This window comes from Melanerpes formicivorus, unplaced genomic scaffold (genome assembly GCF_026170545.1).
Source record: "Melanerpes formicivorus ecotype bairdi unplaced genomic scaffold, bMelFor1.0.p_v2 SCAF_1, whole genome shotgun sequence".
NCBI classification, from domain to species: Eukaryota; Metazoa; Chordata; class Aves; order Piciformes; family Picidae; genus Melanerpes; species Melanerpes formicivorus.
In genome coordinates, this window is record NW_027142353.1 from 70,046,283 (window position 1) to 70,064,938 (window position 18,656).

The 18,656-nt window shown below is 42.0% G+C and overlaps 1 protein-coding gene across 15 annotated transcripts in view; it reads right to left on the reverse strand.

Moving 5' to 3' along the window:
- The window catches only part of DLG2 (discs large MAGUK scaffold protein 2), a 1,097,405-nt gene that overhangs the window by 1,062,377 nt on the left and 16,372 nt on the right, over window positions 1–18,656 (reverse strand). For 12 of the 15 annotated variants that reach the window (XM_068146154.1, XM_068146173.1, XM_068146144.1 and 9 more), the window contains exon 3: window positions 17,342–17,473. In XM_068146154.1, coding sequence (XP_068002255.1) covers window positions 17,342–17,473 — 132 coding nt within the window. Of the gene's footprint in view, window positions 1–17,341; window positions 17,474–18,656 lie in introns of those variants that run through there. The other 3 variants (XM_068146231.1, XM_068146241.1, XM_068146222.1) reach the window with 3 other exon arrangements.

The window sequence follows — 18,656 nt, forward strand, 5'->3', positions numbered from 1 at the left end:
AATAGAAAGAGCAGACAGCTTTCCTTTATCGTGAGACCATCATCAGTTGTTTCTTGTTGTAGAAAAAACAGAGGGCATTTAGACAAGTTCAGAATTGTTTCAGTACCTAACTGTATCTACAAATTTCTTTGCAAAGGAAAGCTCCAGTTACCCCTGTAAATATGTCATTTAAACATGCTTTTTGTCATTCAAATGCCATTTTTACAGGCTTTTAATAAACTATATTTGAAGTATTTAACCACTTAGCCTGTTTTCATGGGCCATCCAAATTATTATTTGCTCAGTTTTACAGCAAATCTACATCAGTATTAGGATTATATTAACAGCTTAACTTGTCCTTAGGTATTAACCAGAAGCAATTCTGGCAGGCAAGCCAAACATCCATCTTAACTGAAAACATCACATCTTTATTTTTCCATCAAATTAATAAATGAGGTCACCAGATGGCTCTCTTAGGATCATCGAGTTGGGCGTCTTGGGTCTTACGTTCCTTGCACGCTTTACCACAAAGCTAAAAACACTTAACGTTGCCAGCACATCACATGAACCATTTGTCCATGACCTGAATTACATGACATGGCAAAAGCTAAATTACACAAGCACAGAATCCTTTTCTGAATCAGTTCTCCCGTATCCACTACTCACAACAGCCAACCTAGGACCACACATAGTGATGCACCATCGAGCAGTGGTAGAAAGACTTTCCATTTGACATGCATTAATGAATCTCTTTTCCTAGAGGATGTATTTTTTAGAAAGGTCAAGTGTATTTTACTAAATGGTTCATTTTGCAACCATGTATTCAACCTGCAAGAGGGGTACCATGGTAATGTTAATGACTATTTCATAGAGTTAAAGTTTGACCTAGCAGAATATTAGCATCTTTCTCGTTTTCAGTGCTGAGGAAGGGGAACAGACTTTCATATAGTTGATTTGAGAGACCATATCAAGCAGTGTTTTGCTTCACCTGACAATGACTCTCTATGGGGCCACTGCCTCCACATTTCCGGAGAGAGCTTCCCAAAATAGAAAGCAAATCTTACATGGTTTTCCAAATCCTTTCAGCTTCTGCAGACAAAACCATTCTACATCCCCACCTTGTGTTGAAGAATCATTATTTCATTCAGATATACTGCACAAGCCCATATTTTGAGCACGTGCTACGCATTTGGATGAGCTTTGATGGTGGCATTTACACCACCTAGTGCTTTAGAGGCTGATCCATATGTAGAGTGAACTCACTACTGCAATACAGATCTTAAATGGGCTTACTCACTTCTGTGTTAATAAATCCCTCATGTTAACTTCCTGCAGATATTTGTCTTTACCTCAAACTAAACAAATCTTTGGACAGCTAATGAATTTGCACAAACAGATGTTGTTGCGAGATGTTGTGCTCCCGCTCGCTTTGGCATCACAGCTAGTTAAACCCTCTGCACAATTCCAGAAGATAACAAGCAGCTGAGAGAGCATTAAAAGATCTTGAACTGGAGCTTACAACACTGGGAACTCATAGGCATTCAAGGGAAAAGCTTCATGCAGTAAAAGACAAAGCATAACTGTAGGACCCTTACACCACAGAGTAATGTTTTCTCTGACGGTATCACAGAATCACCAAGGTTGGAAGAGACCTCAAAGATCACTGAGTCCAACCTGTCACCACAGACCTCATGACTAGACCATAGCACCAAGTGCCACGTCCAATCCCCTCTTGAACACCTCCAGGGACGGTGACTCCACCACCTCCCTGGGCAGCACATCCCAATGACGAATGACTCTCTCAGTGAAGAACTTTCTCCTCACCTCGAGCCTAAACTTCCCCTGGCACAGCTTGAGACTGTGTCCTCTTGTTCTGGTGCTGGTTGCCTGGGAGAAGAGACCAACCCCTTCCCGGCTACAACCACCTTTCGGGTAGTTGTAGAGGGCAATGAGGTCACCCCTGAGCCTCCTCTTCTCCAGGCTAAACAACCCCAGCTCCCTCAGCCTCTCCTCACAGGGCTGTGCTCAAGGCCTCTCCCCAGCCTCGTTGCCCTTCTCTGGACACCTTCAAGTGTCTCGATGTCCTTCCTAAACTGAGGGGCCCAGAACTGGACACAGGACTCAAGGTGTGGCTTAACCAAAGCAGAGTACAGGGGCACTATGACCTCCCTGCTCCTGCTGGCCACACTATTCCTAATGCAGGCCAGGATGCCATTGGCCTTCTTGGCCACCTGGGCACACTGCTGGCTCATGTTTAGGCAGCTGTCAACCAGCACCCCCAGGTCCCTCTCTGTTTGGGAGCTCTCCAGCCACTCTGACCACAGCCTGTAGCTCTGCATGGGCTTGCTGTGGCCAAAGTGCAGCACTCGGCACTTGGACTTGTTGAATGCCATCCCGTTGGACTCTGCCCATCTGTCCAGTCGGTCAAGGTCCCTCCGCAGAGCCTTTCAACCCTCTAACTGACTAACATCTGCTCCTAACTTGGTGTCATCTGCAAACTTGCTGATGGCTGACTCAATCCCCTCATCCAGATCATCAATGAAGATGTTAAAGAGGATGGGGCCCAGCACTGATCCCTAGGGGACACCACTACTGACTGGTTGCCAGCTGGATGTGGCACCATTCACCACCACTCTCTGGGCTTGGCCCTCCAGCCAGTTCCTAACCCAGCTCAGAGTGTTGCGGTCCTAGCCACAAGCTGACAGCTTAGACAGCAGTTTGCTGTGAGGGACAGTGTCAAAGGCCTTGCTGAAGACCAGGTAGACCTCACAAAAGCTTCTGATACTCAGAAGTCATTATACACTTCTGCTAAGCAATGCACAATGTTTTTTAGAATAAGAAAACACTGCGCTGACTGTGGACAAACTAAAATACCGACAGATGTGTGTATTTCAAATCAGTGTTACCACAAGATGTCACTCTAAACTTTATTTTGAGAAAGGGTTTAACTACTTCAGCTTTAAAGAGATCAAAGTTACTTTCTTCCAAGTATATTTATTTTCTTCCAAACACTACTGACAAAGCCTAAAACATAAATTAATTGTATATAAGGAAAAAATAACTAAACAAACAGGAGAAAGTCTACCACTGGTAAATCCTCAGAAGGCAGGCTGGGTATGAAACAATAAATGATAACAATAAAAACAGAGCAATCTTCTGGGTTTAGAGGTTAATGAAGAAAGAGAATGAAGTTATAGGTCTATATTACAGTTCAACACTGGAAACTAAAAATAATTCAAGAAAAAGCAAGATTTGTGAGAAAGTATCTAGTATATGATGCAACTCTGTATCTATCCCTCAGTCTCACTGTAATTAAGTCAGGTTTCTCCTATCTAAATACTAGCTGTTTTTAAAGACACTCCCCCACAACAGTTCCTACTACTAGTACCTGCAGGCATGGAATCACAGGATGTTAGGGGTTGGAAGGGACCTTGAAACATCAGCTATACCAGATCACACAGGAACTCATCCAGGCAGGTTTTCAATATCAGGAGAGGAGAGGAGAGGAGAGGAGAGGTTCGGAGAGGAGAGGAGAGGTTCGCAGAGGAGAGGTTCGGAGAGGAGAGGAGAGGTTCGGAGAGGAGAGGTTCGGAGAGGAGAGGAGAGGTTCGGAGAGGAGAGGAGAGGTTCGGAGAGGAGAGGTTCGGAGAGGAGAGGTTCGGAGAGGAGAGGAGAGGAGAGGAGAGGAGAGGAGAGGAGAGGAGAGGAGAGGAGAGGAGAGGAGAGGAGAGGAGAGGAGAGGAGAGGAGAGGAGAGGAGAGGAGAGGAGAGGAGAGGAGAGGAGAGGAGAGGAGAGGAGAGGAGAGGAGAGGAGAGGAGAGGGGAGGGGAGGGGAGGGGAGGGGAGGGGAGGGGAGGGGAGGGGAGGGGAGGGGAGGGGAGGGGAGGGGAGGGGAGGGGAGGGGAGGGGAGGGGAGGGGAGGGGAGGGGAGGGGAGGGGAGGGGAGGGGCACCAAGCACCCTATCCAGTCTCCTCCTGAACACCTCCAGTGATGGTGGCCCCACCACCTCCCCAGGCAGCCCATTCCCATGGGCAATCACTCTCTCTGTGCAGAACTTTTTCCTAACCTCCAGCTTAAACCTCCCCTGGTGCAGCTTGAGACTGTGTCCTCTTGTTCTGGTGCTGGTTGCCTGGGAGAAGAGACAACCTCTGCCTGTCTACAACCTCCCTTCAGGTAGTTGTAGAGAGCTAAGCTAAGCAACCCCAGCTCCCTCAGCCTCTCCTCACAGGCCTGTGCTCCAGACCCCTCCCCAGCTTTGTTGCCCTTCTCTGGACACCTTCCAGCAACTCAACCTCCTTCCTAAACCGAGGGGCCCAGAACTGGACACAGAACTCAAGGTGTGGCCTAACCAGTGCAGTGTACAGGGGCAGAATGACCTCCCTGCTCCTGCTGGCCACACTGGTCCTGATGCAGGCCAGGATGCCATTGGCCCTCCTGGCCACCTGGGCACACTGCTGGCTCGTGTTCAGCTGCTGTCAACCAGTATCCCCAGGTCCCCTTCTGCCTGGCTGCTCTCAGCCACTCTGACCCCAGCCTGTAGCACTGCATGGGGTTGCTGTGACCAATGTGTAGAACCTGACACTTAGATGTGTTCAATCTCCTGCCCTTGGACTCTGCCCATCTGTCCAGCCTGTCAAGGTCCCTCTGCAGAGTCTCTCTACCCTCCAGCAGATCAACTCCTGCCCCCAGCTTGGTATCATCAGCAAATTTACTGATGATGGACTCAGTGCCCTCATCCAGATCATCAATAAAGATGTTAAAGAGCACAGGGCCCAGCACTGATCCTTGGGGCACACCACTGGTGCCTGGCTGCCAGCTGGATGTGGCACCATTCACCACCACTCTCTGGGCTCAGCCATCCAGCCAGTTCCTAACCCATCGCTCCCATCCCAGCCACGGGCTGACAGCTTGGCCAGGAGTTTGCTGTGGGGGACGGTGTCAAAGGCCTTGCTGAGGTCCAGGCAGACCACATCCACAGGCCTCCCCACATCCACCAGGCAGTCACCTGCTCATAGAAGGAGATCAGGTTGGTCAGGCAGGACCTGCCCTTCCTAAATCCATGCTGGCTGGGCCTGATCCCTTGGCCATCCTCTAAGTGCTGTGTGATTGCACTCAGGATGACCTGTTCCATGATCTTGCCTGGCACTGAGGTCAGGCTGACAGGTCTATAATTCCCTGGCTCATCCAACCGGCCCTTCTTGTGGATGGGCACCACCTTGGCCAGCTTCCAGTCCTCTGGGACCTCACCAGTGAGGCAGGACTGCTGGAAAATGATGGAGAGTGGCTTGGCAGCTCATCTGCCAGCTCTCTCAGCACCCTAGGATGGATTCCTTCCAGTCCCATGGACTTGTGGGGATCCAGGCGGCTGAGGAGAGCTCCAACTACCTCCTTCTGGAACACAGAGAAACTGTGCTGCTCCCTGGCTCCATCTGCCAGCTCTGCAGGCCAGCTGTCTGGAAGACATTCCATCCTGCTATTAAAAATTGAGGCAAAGAAGGTGTTAAGTACCTCTGCCTTTTCCTCATCTTTTGTTACTATTTTTCCCTCCATGTCCACCAAGGAGTGGAGGTTGTCCTTGCCCCTCCTCTTGCTGTTGATACATTTGTAGAAGGATTTTGTGTTGTCCTTCACAGCAGAGGCCAGTCTAAGCTCTAAATGTGCTTTTGCCTCCCTAATTTTCTTCCTACATGACCTAGAAATATCCTTAAACCTTCTTTGGGTTGCCTCACCTTTCTTCCAAAGATGGTACACCCTCTTTTTTCCCCTTAGTTCTTTTAGAAGTTCATTGCCCATCCAGGCTGGCCATCTGCCCTGGTGACTGATCTTCTGGCTCATTGGCACAGCCTGTTCCTGTGCCTTCAAGAGTTCTTTCTTGAAGTAGGTCCAGAAGGAGACTTCACAACCCCCCTGGGCAGCCTGTTCCAGTGTTCTGTCACCCCCTCAGTGAAAAATTTTTTCCTCATGTTTCCATGGAACTTCCTGGGCCTCAACTTCCACCACTGCCCCTTGTGCTGTCATTGGGCATCACTAAGAACAGCCTGGTTCCATCTTCTTGGCTCTCACCCTTTACAGATTTATAAACATTAATGAGATCACCCCTCAGCCTCCTCCAAGCCAAAGAGCCTCAGCTCCTTCAGCCTCTCCTCATCAGGAAGATGTTCCACTCCCTTAATCATTTTTGTGGCTCTGCGCTGGACTCTTTCAAGTAGTTCTCTGCCCTTAAACTAAGGGGCACAGAACTGGACACGATATTTGAGATGCAGCCTCACCAGTGCAGAGTAGATGGGGAAGAGAACCTCTTTCCACCTGCTAACCACACCCCTTCCAATGGAATTGGCTTTCTTAGCCACAAGAGCACATTGCTGGCTCATGGTCAACCTTCCATTCACCAGGACCCCCAGGTCCCTTTCCCCTTTACTACTCTCCAGCAGGTCAGTCCCCAAACTATACTGATCCATGGGGTTGTTCTTTCCCAGGTGCAAGACTCTACACTTGCCCTTGTTGAGGTTCATTCAATTTCTCCCTGCCCAACTCTCCAGCCTGTCTAAGTCTCTCTGAATGGCAGCACAACCCTCTGGTGCATCAGCCACTCCACCCAGTTTGGTGTCATCAGCAAACTTACTGGCAGTGCACTCTGTGCCCCCATCCAGTTTGTTGATGAATTTGTTGACCCCTGAGGGACCCCACTAGATACAGGCCCCCAACTAGACTCCATTCCATTGAATAATATTGTGTATATATAAAATTTGTATGCAAAAATACATATCTTAGCAGAATTCTGGTAGCAGAAACAAGGGCAATCTGTAAATACATGTAATTCGTATGTGTGCATGTGTGTGTGTATATATATATATATGTATAAAAAATCAGAATTTTGGTAGCAGAAACAAGGGCACTCCTGAGCCACATCCCTAACCTACCTGCAGCTGAGACAGAAGCCTGGCCCAGGGCATGTAGCAAGTCACTGTCAGTGCTGGGTTTTGGAAGTGAGTCCTCCAAGCAAAGCTGCTTCGACACCATCTGCTTTGATATTTTCATTATTGAAAATCATGGTGATTCACATCCCAGTACCTCAATCAAATATGTCTTCAAAACACTTACTTCGCAGAAGAAAACCATCTAATTCTTCTACTCCATCTATCTCTGGGGACACTGAGACAAAACCCAATATCTAAGACAAAGGAAAAGGTACCTCTGGTAGAGTCAACATCTCCATTAGCGCAACAAGTAGTGAAGCGTCCCACAGCTTTGATCCTGCTTTAAAACGCATGTGTTATCAACATCATGACATAATGGACTTTTTGACAAGAAGCTCTTCTTATGACCATTAAAGGCTAGGAAATCACCATGTAATATTAACTTTAAAACATTGATAAGGTTGTAAAGGGAATTCCCAAAGTTAGAAAGTGGCACCATTTCCATATGATCACATACCATTTTCATCTCTGTTCCGATACTTAATTCAGCATACCAAATGGCCCTGCTCTAGAGAAGCTCTCTGAGCAATACTTGCAGCATTTATCTCAGGAGATGAAAGGCTGAGAGTGATAAGAAGATTTCTTGAATGTTCTTTAGCTTAAGAGCATTAAATGCCACCCTAGGAATTAGATCCTACCTACTCCTGCAGACAGTCTCGCTGATGGTCAAGAAGTCATGGACACTGTATTTTTCCAAAATGATTGCCCATTTAATGATCCACAAATACTCCCTGTTGCAACTAGACCTGTGGTTACTCATCAAAAGTAGTGCATGTGGTGATGTGTAAGTTAAGAAGTGTCTCAAATCAGGCCTCTAAAGTAAGTAGATTTTTTTACCTCTATCACCTCATCACACAGTAAATAATGATGGGAGAGCAATGGATTAAACATATGCTGAGTTCATCCACATCTGCAGGATTTTGGAAGGAAAACAGTTTGAGGTTAAATAAAGAAGAAGTATCAGACTATGTGTATTTACAGGAATTCAACTTGGGTCACAGACACTATCTGAGTTATAGTACAGACCTAATTTTCTTCACATTATTTTGCACAGCATTTCTGTGTAACATAACATACTGGTAATTACTGTATGGGCTATTTTCTGTGTTTAATGCCTGGGATTTTATGCAATAGTCCCTTAATCAACTACATCAGCAGAAATTCAAAACCAAACTATGATGAAAAAATGGAGAGAGGAAAGAACAAATGAAGGACATATAAATTGAGTCTTCGAAAAGAGCTCATAATCATGTTGGTGGCAGATCAGGGTGACAGAGCCTAAAGACAGATGCAGAAAATGGACCACAGGCCAGAATAAACACACAAGGGAATGAAAAATACAATCTGCAGTATTTCTTGTCAAGACATATTTTAATAACTAACAGAGCTTCAAAGTACAGAATCACACCTGAGCAAACCACCAAGTTTGAAATAGATATATCCACATTTAACTGTTAGTATGTGTATATATATATTTATATAAGTCATATATTTGCCTATGTATACATATACACATATATACACACACACACAAATATATGCATAGGTAGGATTAACTACTTTACTCTCATGCATCTTACTATTCAGTGCTGAATCCCAGTTGCACTTAAATCACATAAATCAAGGTTTTTCACTGGCTGAAGAGCCACAGGGGTGGCACTAGACAACAGATTTGGCTCGTTTATAAAAGCTTTGAAAAGCAAAAGGGGTAACACTCTTCAAGGCTAAATTTTTTTTTGTGATCTCAAAATTACCATGCATTTTCTTAAAAAGTTATATTCATTAAATGAAAACCACATCACAGTCTAGCCCAAAATGATGCTGCAGACTAAAACATTAGAGAGGGAGAACAGCTCTGCTATTTTAGGGACAAAAGTAAACATTTGGATTACTGATGGAACAGCTTGTTCCAGATTATTTTCTTCCATTTTATTAGTAGATGTACAAACTACATTAGCAAGATATAAATCCACTCATTCTTTTTTTAATGCCAAAAAACAAAAATCATCATCTATCTCATTGTTCTTTTATATTTCCTCAGCTTGACAAAGAAGAATACATTATTCTGAATAAACCCTAATTATCTAAATGTATCTCTTAATAATTTGTCTCTAGTTCTCACCACAAATCACTAATAAAGGGCTAACCCTACTTAATGCAAAGAGAAAGAAAAGCTTCACACTGGGACAGCAGACACACAGCAACAGCTGCTGCAACTGCATTTTATTAATTCTAATTATACATGGAATCCATATGGCCAAGAAAAAAAAAGGAAGAAAAAGAAAATAAACCAAACAACAAAAAAACACAGGAAAAAAACCCAACACCACAACACTACAGTGACAACATAAAAAAAGGCTTTTATTCCTTGCTGGATATTGAAAACTAGCAAGCTCAACATTTGTCACACTGCTCATATTAAAAACTTAATCTAAAAATAGTTTATTTCCAATGTATGCTTTTGCATTTCAAATGAGAAAATTCCAAAAAGCTTCTGAGTTCCTTGTCTGAAAGCAAATGGTATCATTCTATGGTCAAAAGGCAGCAAACCATGAGCAGAGGGCTGCATTAGGATTACAAGTGATTATGTATTACCTGGGTTGTATCAGTGCTGTAATCGGTTTCTTTTTGCACACAGCCTGAGAATCCAAATCCTGACCTGGGCTGGGATTGTGAAATTTTCAGAGTCCATCAACATTCATACCCAGTGGTTTTGTGCAGTTCTTCAAGGAAAAAGTCAACAGCAAGGATGAGATCCCAATGAAAATTCCCATAAATGTAAGAGGGACCAAAGCTTTACTTTTGGATTGAAGCCTTTTCTGGTAATTCACAAGCTTGTAATGTTTACATCCTTTCAAACAAAAAGCCACTTAGGGTAACCACACAAGACTCCCACATCTTCACACACTTTCTCTCAAGGTGGAGGAATAACCAGCCAGGAAGAACAGAGAGTGCCATGCCCTGGCTCTATTTCCTCCTCATCTCTAACCAGTAAGGCATCTGTAATACCCAGTAAGTGCCAAAGGCAAAAGTAATTTTGAGCTTTTTCAAAGATACAGGAATATTTCAGCTCCTCTGTGATAGACACAACTAAGAAAGACTGGATAACATTTCAGACCTCAGTGAAACTCCCCTCACAGGTTATCTTCAGCTTGATATGTGATATGCCTTTTTCCTGCATGTGCATCTGTCTTACAGTTCTCATTGGCTAGCTTTGACTCCCATGCCCAATGTTCAATGCAACTTGATAGAAGTGAAGAAGCCTCACCTCCTTCAAAGGATCTGAAGCTACTACAAGGTGGTGAGAGTTTAGAGAGCAGGAGAGAAATAACAGTGCTGCAGGGAACATTGCACTGCCTTGGAAGCAAAAAACAATGGTGGGCCAAAATTCCCTGGAAATGTTATATTAGATCTGTCTTTTTTTGTTTCCTCTTTTTGTTTGTTGGGGTTTTTGTTGTTGTTGTTGGGTTGGGTTGTTGGTTGTTTTTTTTTGGGGGGGGGGGGGAGGGAAGGGTGTTTGGTTTTTGAACTAATGGCTCATTCTTCATGAACAAACTTTGCCTGGAGAACTGCAAGAGTTACTCCCTCAAGATGGCTGCAATCCAGCCCCCATCTTGAAGATAGAAGGATCACAGGGCTTCAAACCATGCTGAGGATCTAGCACTGCTACCTCTAGCTCTTTTGAGAGAAAGCACAAATTTGCTTACTAAGAGAATTGAACTTCAAGAATAAAAGCAGCTGCAGCTGTCTTTAGGCAAAACAAAAGCTGCCCTTGAATTTAAATTTCAGTGCTGCTGTAATTTATGCTGCAACAAAGAAAGATGCCAGTTTGGGAAAGTAGGACTCTGTGTAGAGTAATAACAGGCTTCCCCATTGTCAGAGATGTCATTTGAATGCCTCTCAAATATGACAGAGCACTGAAGGGGTTTTGTACATTTCTTTTGCTCCTCAACATTTGTAATAGTCAGGGAGGGTTTCAATATTTTTAGATATGGCTATGTAGGAATCTTTATTTCTCAGTCTGGGAGAGTCTGAACATAAATCTCTGGAAGAATCACTCCAACACACGATTGAAGGCAAGTGAAGTCAGTGGGAATAGTTCCTCTGAATTCTTTGTGAATGCCAGACTCAGGCCTTTGGCAAGAGGATTGCCTAATGTCCCTGGGCCAGATGCAGGCTTGGTTGTGCAGGATTAATTCCTGAGGAATTCAGTGTTGTTACAGGAGCTGAAATAGCCTGACATGATCAGAAACAAGCCCACTGAGATTAAGTCTAGAAAACAATGACATACGAGATCAGTGACCTTACATTCAGGAGCACTCTAAGTAGCTAAATGTGGCCAACACATAAGCGAGATGAAAGCTTCTACTGAGAGTGAACTTGCCAAGTATGAATACATAACACCTGGTTGTGCTTCCTACTGAGAGTGTTTCCTGCACAGCAATCCCTTTCATACCCTTTTGGTCCCTGAAACAGCCCTAAGTGCTGAAACAGGCCTTGTCCTGTGGATTAAGAAAGACTGGTACTAGTGAGGGCCACCACCACCTCCAAAAGGTGATTGTCAATCACACTCCTTATTTTATATCCTCTACTCTAGCAGGTTTACCAGAAACCTTGTGAAATGCAGCATCATCTCATTTTCTGTGGTGACAAGATTAACAAATCTTATGTTTGCTCAAAGAAAGAAGTACAAAAGAGATCTTGGTGGTCGTGGAGAAAAGCCTGAAAATACGAGTGCAGTGTTTCTTAAAGACAGACCACAGAAGCAGATAATAACACCCTGTGGTATTATATGGAATATTTCCATGCCTTCTGTGCAAATCTCATAAACTTTTTAACACTGGTCAGCACTACCATGTATGACTAGCACTGGATTTTTGAGGTGTTGGATGATCCTGACTTTTTCTCTGGCATCTATAATAATTCCTCAGCACCTACTTTGGTGCAGAATCATTTCCAGCCCTGAACTGTGTTGCAGGTCTTGTGCTTTTCTCATCATTTGTCCTGATGTTCGCACATCTGTTCTCCAGTTCTGACAAGCCTCATTCTGACACTATTTAAAGAGTTACTCCTTAAACACAACACACTTAAACAAATTCCTTGCCTTTCCATTAATTGCCTCTACATTCTTCTCTCTATATCATGAAATCATACAATCATAGAATGGTTTGAGTTGGAAGGGCCCTCCAAAGGTCACCTATTCCAACCCCTCTTCAGTGAGCAGGGATGATCCTTCACCAGACCAGGCCTCCCTGAGCCCCAAAGAGCACAATTATACTTCTCAGAACTAAAGCCTACAAATGGGGGGACTCTTTAATCATATTCTTAGTTGATATGCATGGCTACATCTATCAAAATCTTCACCACTTTTCACTGTTAGGATTTCCCTTTTGTGACAGGGGCATGTTTCAGCATCCTACCATTACTCCTATAAAAGGTGCCTCTCCAATTTATTTCTATCTTGAAATTTTACCATTCCTTAAATTCAAGGGGAGTTTCAATCCCAGATCACAGTTTTGTAGACACCAAACTAAGACAAACCCATAGGAAATCAAGATCTTGACTTGCTTCATGTTTACCATACTAAATGTTTGCATTTGTCAATGGCTATGCTATTTTTCAATAGGTCTGAATATTATAAAATAATTAAAGCAAAGGGGAGATTGCTTTGGCTCTCCTAATTCCTATTCATATACCCTATGTGTCCTACAGCACAATACAACTAGATTCCCAGAAGTCCGGATACCAACTTAACACTTGAGATATAATGTCACTTAATTTATGTAAAGGTTTAAAAGAAAAGTAATATGTGAGTGCAGAACAATCTGACTTCTTTCTTGACTCGGTGTAAAAGACATTATTAGTCTTTTAAAATTAATTGTTATAACAGGGCTTATTTAAAAGTGAGCTGCATGAGCCAGAGAGTCTAAAAAAATCCCCCTTACTGAAACCACAAAATTATATCCTAAGTCTCTAAATACAGGCTGTGGCACAGATGAGCAGTAAATTCTGTAATCCTTATAGAAGTGTTTGCTACAGCAACTTTTAAGAAATGCATTTTCATAACCTCCACATTATTTTGCACAAATGGCACAGATTACACACACACACACACACACAAAAAGGCACACTGCAAATTTTAGCTGAAATCATGCCAGGCAAAGTTACTTAAGAATGAGGAAAAAAACCCATAAGGCATAGTTTCAAAGTCCTCAGGAAATACGTCATCCACTGCAGATCGGGTTTATCCGAATTTTAGAAAAACCTATTGAAATTAGTTTTTACCTAATGCTGCATAAGATGATTACAGCTATTTGTGGCACTTTAATTCCTGCTAGAAGCAAAATGATGTTTTATAGAGATGCATCTACACAAAAAACCCCAACAATCCCCACTGCAAACAACACTGACATAAACCTCTTTCATCCATTCTCATTCCGCAGAACTGCCTTCTAAGCGTAAAATCATGCACTTTTCCTAATGAAATGAAGGCTAGACAAATATACAGCAGAGGGTTTTAGAAATAACATTTACTAAGCTATGGATTGCATTCTAAACACTTATTAAGTCTCATACAGAATAGAATAAGGAGAGAAAAAAAATACTTTTAAAAGTTTGGTCATTTTGATATCTCCAAATAGCTATTACTCCCTATCTCTGCACAGTGCATCCAAGATGCCCTGTTATGAGAGAATCCTGACAAACAAGGCATTTGGCTTTCCACAGGTTTCATTTCCTCTTCCTTGCAAGGTTTTTAAACCCATAAATGTTCACACCAGAACACATGCTACAATTTGAAAGGACCCTGTAGTTTTCATATCACAGAATTGTCAGGGTTGGAAGGGACCTCAAGGATTATCTAGTTCCAGCCTCCCTGCCATGAGTACGGACACCACACACTAGATCAGGCAGCCCAGAGCCCCATCCAGCCTGGCCTTAAAAACATCCAGGGATGGGGCTTCCACCACCTTCCTGGACGACCTGTGCCAAGGTCGCACCACCCTCATAGGGAAGAACTTCTTTCTAATGTCTAATCTAAATCTACCCTCCCCTAGCTTGGATCCATTCCCCCCCCAGTCCTATCACTACTAGACATCCTAAAAAGTCCCTCACCAGCTTTCTTGTAGGTCCCCTTAAGATCCTGGAAGGCCACAATAAGGTCTTATTGCAGCCTTCTTTTCTCCAAACTGAACAGCCCCAACTCTCTCAGCCTGTCCTCATAGGAGAGGCGCTCCAGCCCTCTGATCATCCTTGTGGCCCTTCTCTGGACATGTTCCAGCATGTCCATATCACCTAGCTACAGATGACCCTACAAAAAGAAAAAATCTTTACCAGTTCATAATAATAACAGTACCATAACTCTTCACCATGCATAGAAGGTTGGCACATTTTTTTAGCAAAAACTATTTGGAAATAACTTAGGAGTAATGTCAATATCTAAACATGGGTTCTTCCCCTTGCATGCTCCTTCTGAAGAGCTTTTCCTCCTCCCTCCTCTTAGGGCTGGATTTTCAAAGCATTGTGTTTGGGCCACTGGGGTCTAAATGGGACTCCAGAGACTGCAGCTCCACATGTCGTTTTGAAAATGTGCCTCTCAGCAACTAATTCAGCTGTGACTAAACACAGTGACTCTAGCAAGAAGAGCAGCAACAAGAACAGCCTGAAGGGAAAAGATGTTTTTGAACCTGAATTAAAATGCAAAAAGACAATCTTTCAATAAACCTTCTGCAAATCACTTATAGAACTTTTACTTCCATATTTAAATTTATTCTTCCATGTGTAGAATATCTGCATGAAAAATATTGAATCCTCATTTTTCTCATGTTGTTTCCATATTCAGTTAATATTTATGAAACATACTGAAAATAAAAGCAATCACGCAGGCATGGAGAGCCCAAGTTCAAAGATGGCTGGTTGAATCAAATCACACAACCATAAATCTGACAATAGAATGAATTAGACATCACTAGATTTGAAAAGTGCCTCTAATTATAATTATTTTTATTTATCTGTTCCTGTTATACTTAATTTAAGATACCCTACAGATTTTTAAAGTATTTTGGAAGCTAGTGAGGTCTGAACACATACTTGAAGGACAGGGATGATTACAACAGCTGAATTTATTTGTGAAGGAATCAAATTCTACTGGAACTGTAGGACTTACAAAACCTGCTTTTGGCACATAAAATTTTGTTAACACCTGGTAGGAATGTGCACTTCTGTACAAAAAATCACATTTTTCATTAGTAGTTGCAGCCTAAATATACCAAAGGTCAACCAATTCTGGATAAACCCAATGTCTGAGAGCTATAAATGAGATCAAATTTTGAATAGTGATACACACTGGGACTCTGAACATTAAGATTAGGCACCAAAAAATGGACACTTTCAAGGCAATTAGACATTTTGTAAATATAAAAGACAGAGGAACATTAGCAGTACAGAATTTAAAACAAGACAAGATGCTCTGCCCTAGGTATTTCTTTGTGTGCTTCTCTGATTTATAGGTGAATGAAAGAAACTGACTGGAAGCAAACACGGCTGTCATGGTAGTATTTGAGGTTTTTTAAAACACTTACACAAGAACCTCACTATTGTGTAGTAACATCACCTACCACATTTAAAATGCTGAAAGGTCACTCTTTTATGTTCTTCCAAACCCTAGACCAACCAAATAGCAAACCAAATGTAGTAACTTTGAACACATCTTGTGGTTTCCAAATCTGTTTTATGAAAAGAAGCATTTAAGAACACAGAAAAGACATCCAAAGGCCTATAAATTATAACGCTATCTAATTGCTGTAACACCACACTCCTCAATCTGTTATTGTGGCAATCAAAATATTTCATTTATTCTTCAGATTCAACCTTAATGTAGCTGCAATGACTTTTTCATTTCTGGCATATGTAATACATCAACAAAACCTTCAGTGAAGCCACACACAAAGCACACATGTTGTTAGAGCACTTTAAAGGATTACTTCAAAGTACTGCAGAAGTAAATGTACAGCCAATGTCACTTCTGTGATTTGTTCATTTCTTCAGCACTTCTACATCTATAGTTATCTTCATAAAAATAACATAGAAATGTCCCATCTTTTTTTCATTCGTTAATTCAAACCTGTTTATAACTATCATTCAATTATGAATCCATTTCCTTTTCTAAAGAATACACAGGTATTAAAAATCATGTATGGTATATAAAATAAAGGTAATAATTTCAAAGAAGTTGAGAGAAATTAAAAGTAACATTGTATAGACATTAATTACATTCATTTGTAAGAAAAGCTAGAGACTGGTAACATACATTTTTCATGCATGCTACAGAAATTACTTAAAATCTTCCTGCACCTCTATCACCATCACAGTAACAATGCAGTACTGATCTGCTTCTACTGTTATGATACACAATATAAAAACTTCCCTAACTGCTACTGATCACAGCTCTGCAATGAGCACAGCTGCCATTCTGGCTTCAAACAACTGCAACTTGAAGGTACATGTACTTCCACAAACATCATTTGTGTAAGAAACATGCCCTTCAGAGTAGATGTACACAAGATGTACAGGTGTTTGTGAAGCAATAAAATACTGAGGGGCCAATGTAATGTGAGCCAGAGGGCAGAGGGAGGTAGGGCAAGGGTGATGAATGGTAGCTGTCACCATGTGCCATGACTGGAAGCACAGGCACAGCATGGCACAGGGACAACAGGGATGCCAGAGCAACCAGGTACACTTCTGGAGGTTCTTTTATATAAAGCTCAAAAAACCCAAGTGCTTGGTTTTGACAAACACCATCATTTATAAGACAAAATGAACACTTTCAAGTCAATGGAAGAAAGACTGAGCAACACGTCAGCACATCTACTTGAACACTGCAATATCACATGAATGGGAACATTCTGCCAAAGTTTCACTGTGTCCTTGACCATTTTTCCTGACTTGTTTATCTGTTTCTTTGGCTAGCACTTTGCACAAAAAATAGAATGCAAAAGACACCAAGATTGTAGATGTTACCTGGTGCACTGAAATAAATTAAACTTTAGCCATTTACATGTGTGGAAAGGGCTTCATCTTCCACTTTGCATAAACAGTTATTTCCTGCTCCAGTTCACTAACTTCCATTAAACAAAGGAAAGCAGCAAGGATTAGGAATAATCATTCAATGCCTTATCTTGCATGAGTTTTTGTTACTCTTTCTTGTACTATAAGTAATACTTTTGGAATATCAGTACAATGAGTTTCCCTGCAAAGAACCTTGAAGGATAATCTCAATGTGGTGTTCCATTGCAAGCACAAATTCAATCATGACCAATAAATTACTGGGTCTGACCTAGCTCTGGCCTTCAAGAGCATATATCTAGTATTAAATATTAGTACCTACCGAGAAGTGCCTGAAACAAGCTGCTTTTAAAGATGCCCATCACCTTTCTGATGGCTTTTTTCAGTTGCTGCTCTTCTGGCTTCCTTAATTTCTTACAGTATTCTTCCAGCAGCACCAAAGCTCGGTCAGTATCTAAAAATAAACAAGTATCCCAAAAAAGTCATTCATTGGCTCTGTGAAGTACTTAAACACTCAGATAATCATTTCACATTTCTAAAGGCATTGTCCACACATGTAAGAAACATTTGTTACAGATGTTGTTGCATTCTGTCGTTAGTTCTATGCAATGAGCAACATGGGTAAAATGGAGAGACTAACAACAAGCATTTATCCAAAACCAGCTGGAAGCAATGGAGTTTGGACCAAATTACAATTTGCAGAAGCTACAAAACTATAGACAATAACTGTTATGGATACCCATGCAGTAAAATTGGCCTTAAAACATATTCAGAGAAGACAGGAAAGTGTTTGCTTTGCATCTGTAGCACTCAATTCTCTGTTCTGTGAATAGCAAATGCGTATCTAAAAGGCAAATGTCCAACAGTGTGGTCTTTTTCTGCTCCCTCGGTACACAAAATTACTATCTACATCTTTGGTAAAAATGAGACTTTGATAGCAGACTTTGTCATTCATGCGTTGGCTCAAATGTAGCAGTCCAGCTTCTCTGTAAGAGTCCAGAGAAACAGAGCTTTATTTCTCCTACAGCTATTATCTCTAGGTAGTTATTTGTCAAGAATGTGAATGTCATATAAAATTGTATGAAATCCAAACATCGCCATCTTACGCACACAAAAAAACCCAGAGGAAAATGGAGAATCAGACTTGACCTTTCCCCTAACTAGCTCACAAAAATGTCTACACACATACAAATGTAACACTGAGATCTCTGCACTCACTTTTGTAATTATATTGCCTCAAGCTTGCAATATGATTACCAAATAGTAAAAAAGAATCAAACATAACAAACAAACAAAAATTTGCAGTGAAGTAAGTGTCTCTATCTAAATCTCTTACAGTAGCGTTCACTGCAAGCTTCCCTACCAGAAGAGTTCTAGACTCCTTAGGTAAACTCGATGAAGTGCTGCAAAAAGGCTTGGAAAGACAAAACAAACTGCTTTTATCCGTCTTTTTTCTAAACAACTGACAGACCTTTTGTTCACTATATAAAAGATTATTGTCTTTGTCCATCCAAGGATCTTGAACACAATCCCTGTAGTGTGGGCCTTGTGGTGTGACAATTGACGAGTTCACAATAAGGGCAGAGACGTGACTTGTATTCTGTAAGTTGATAGCATTCTCCAATTAAAGAGAGGAC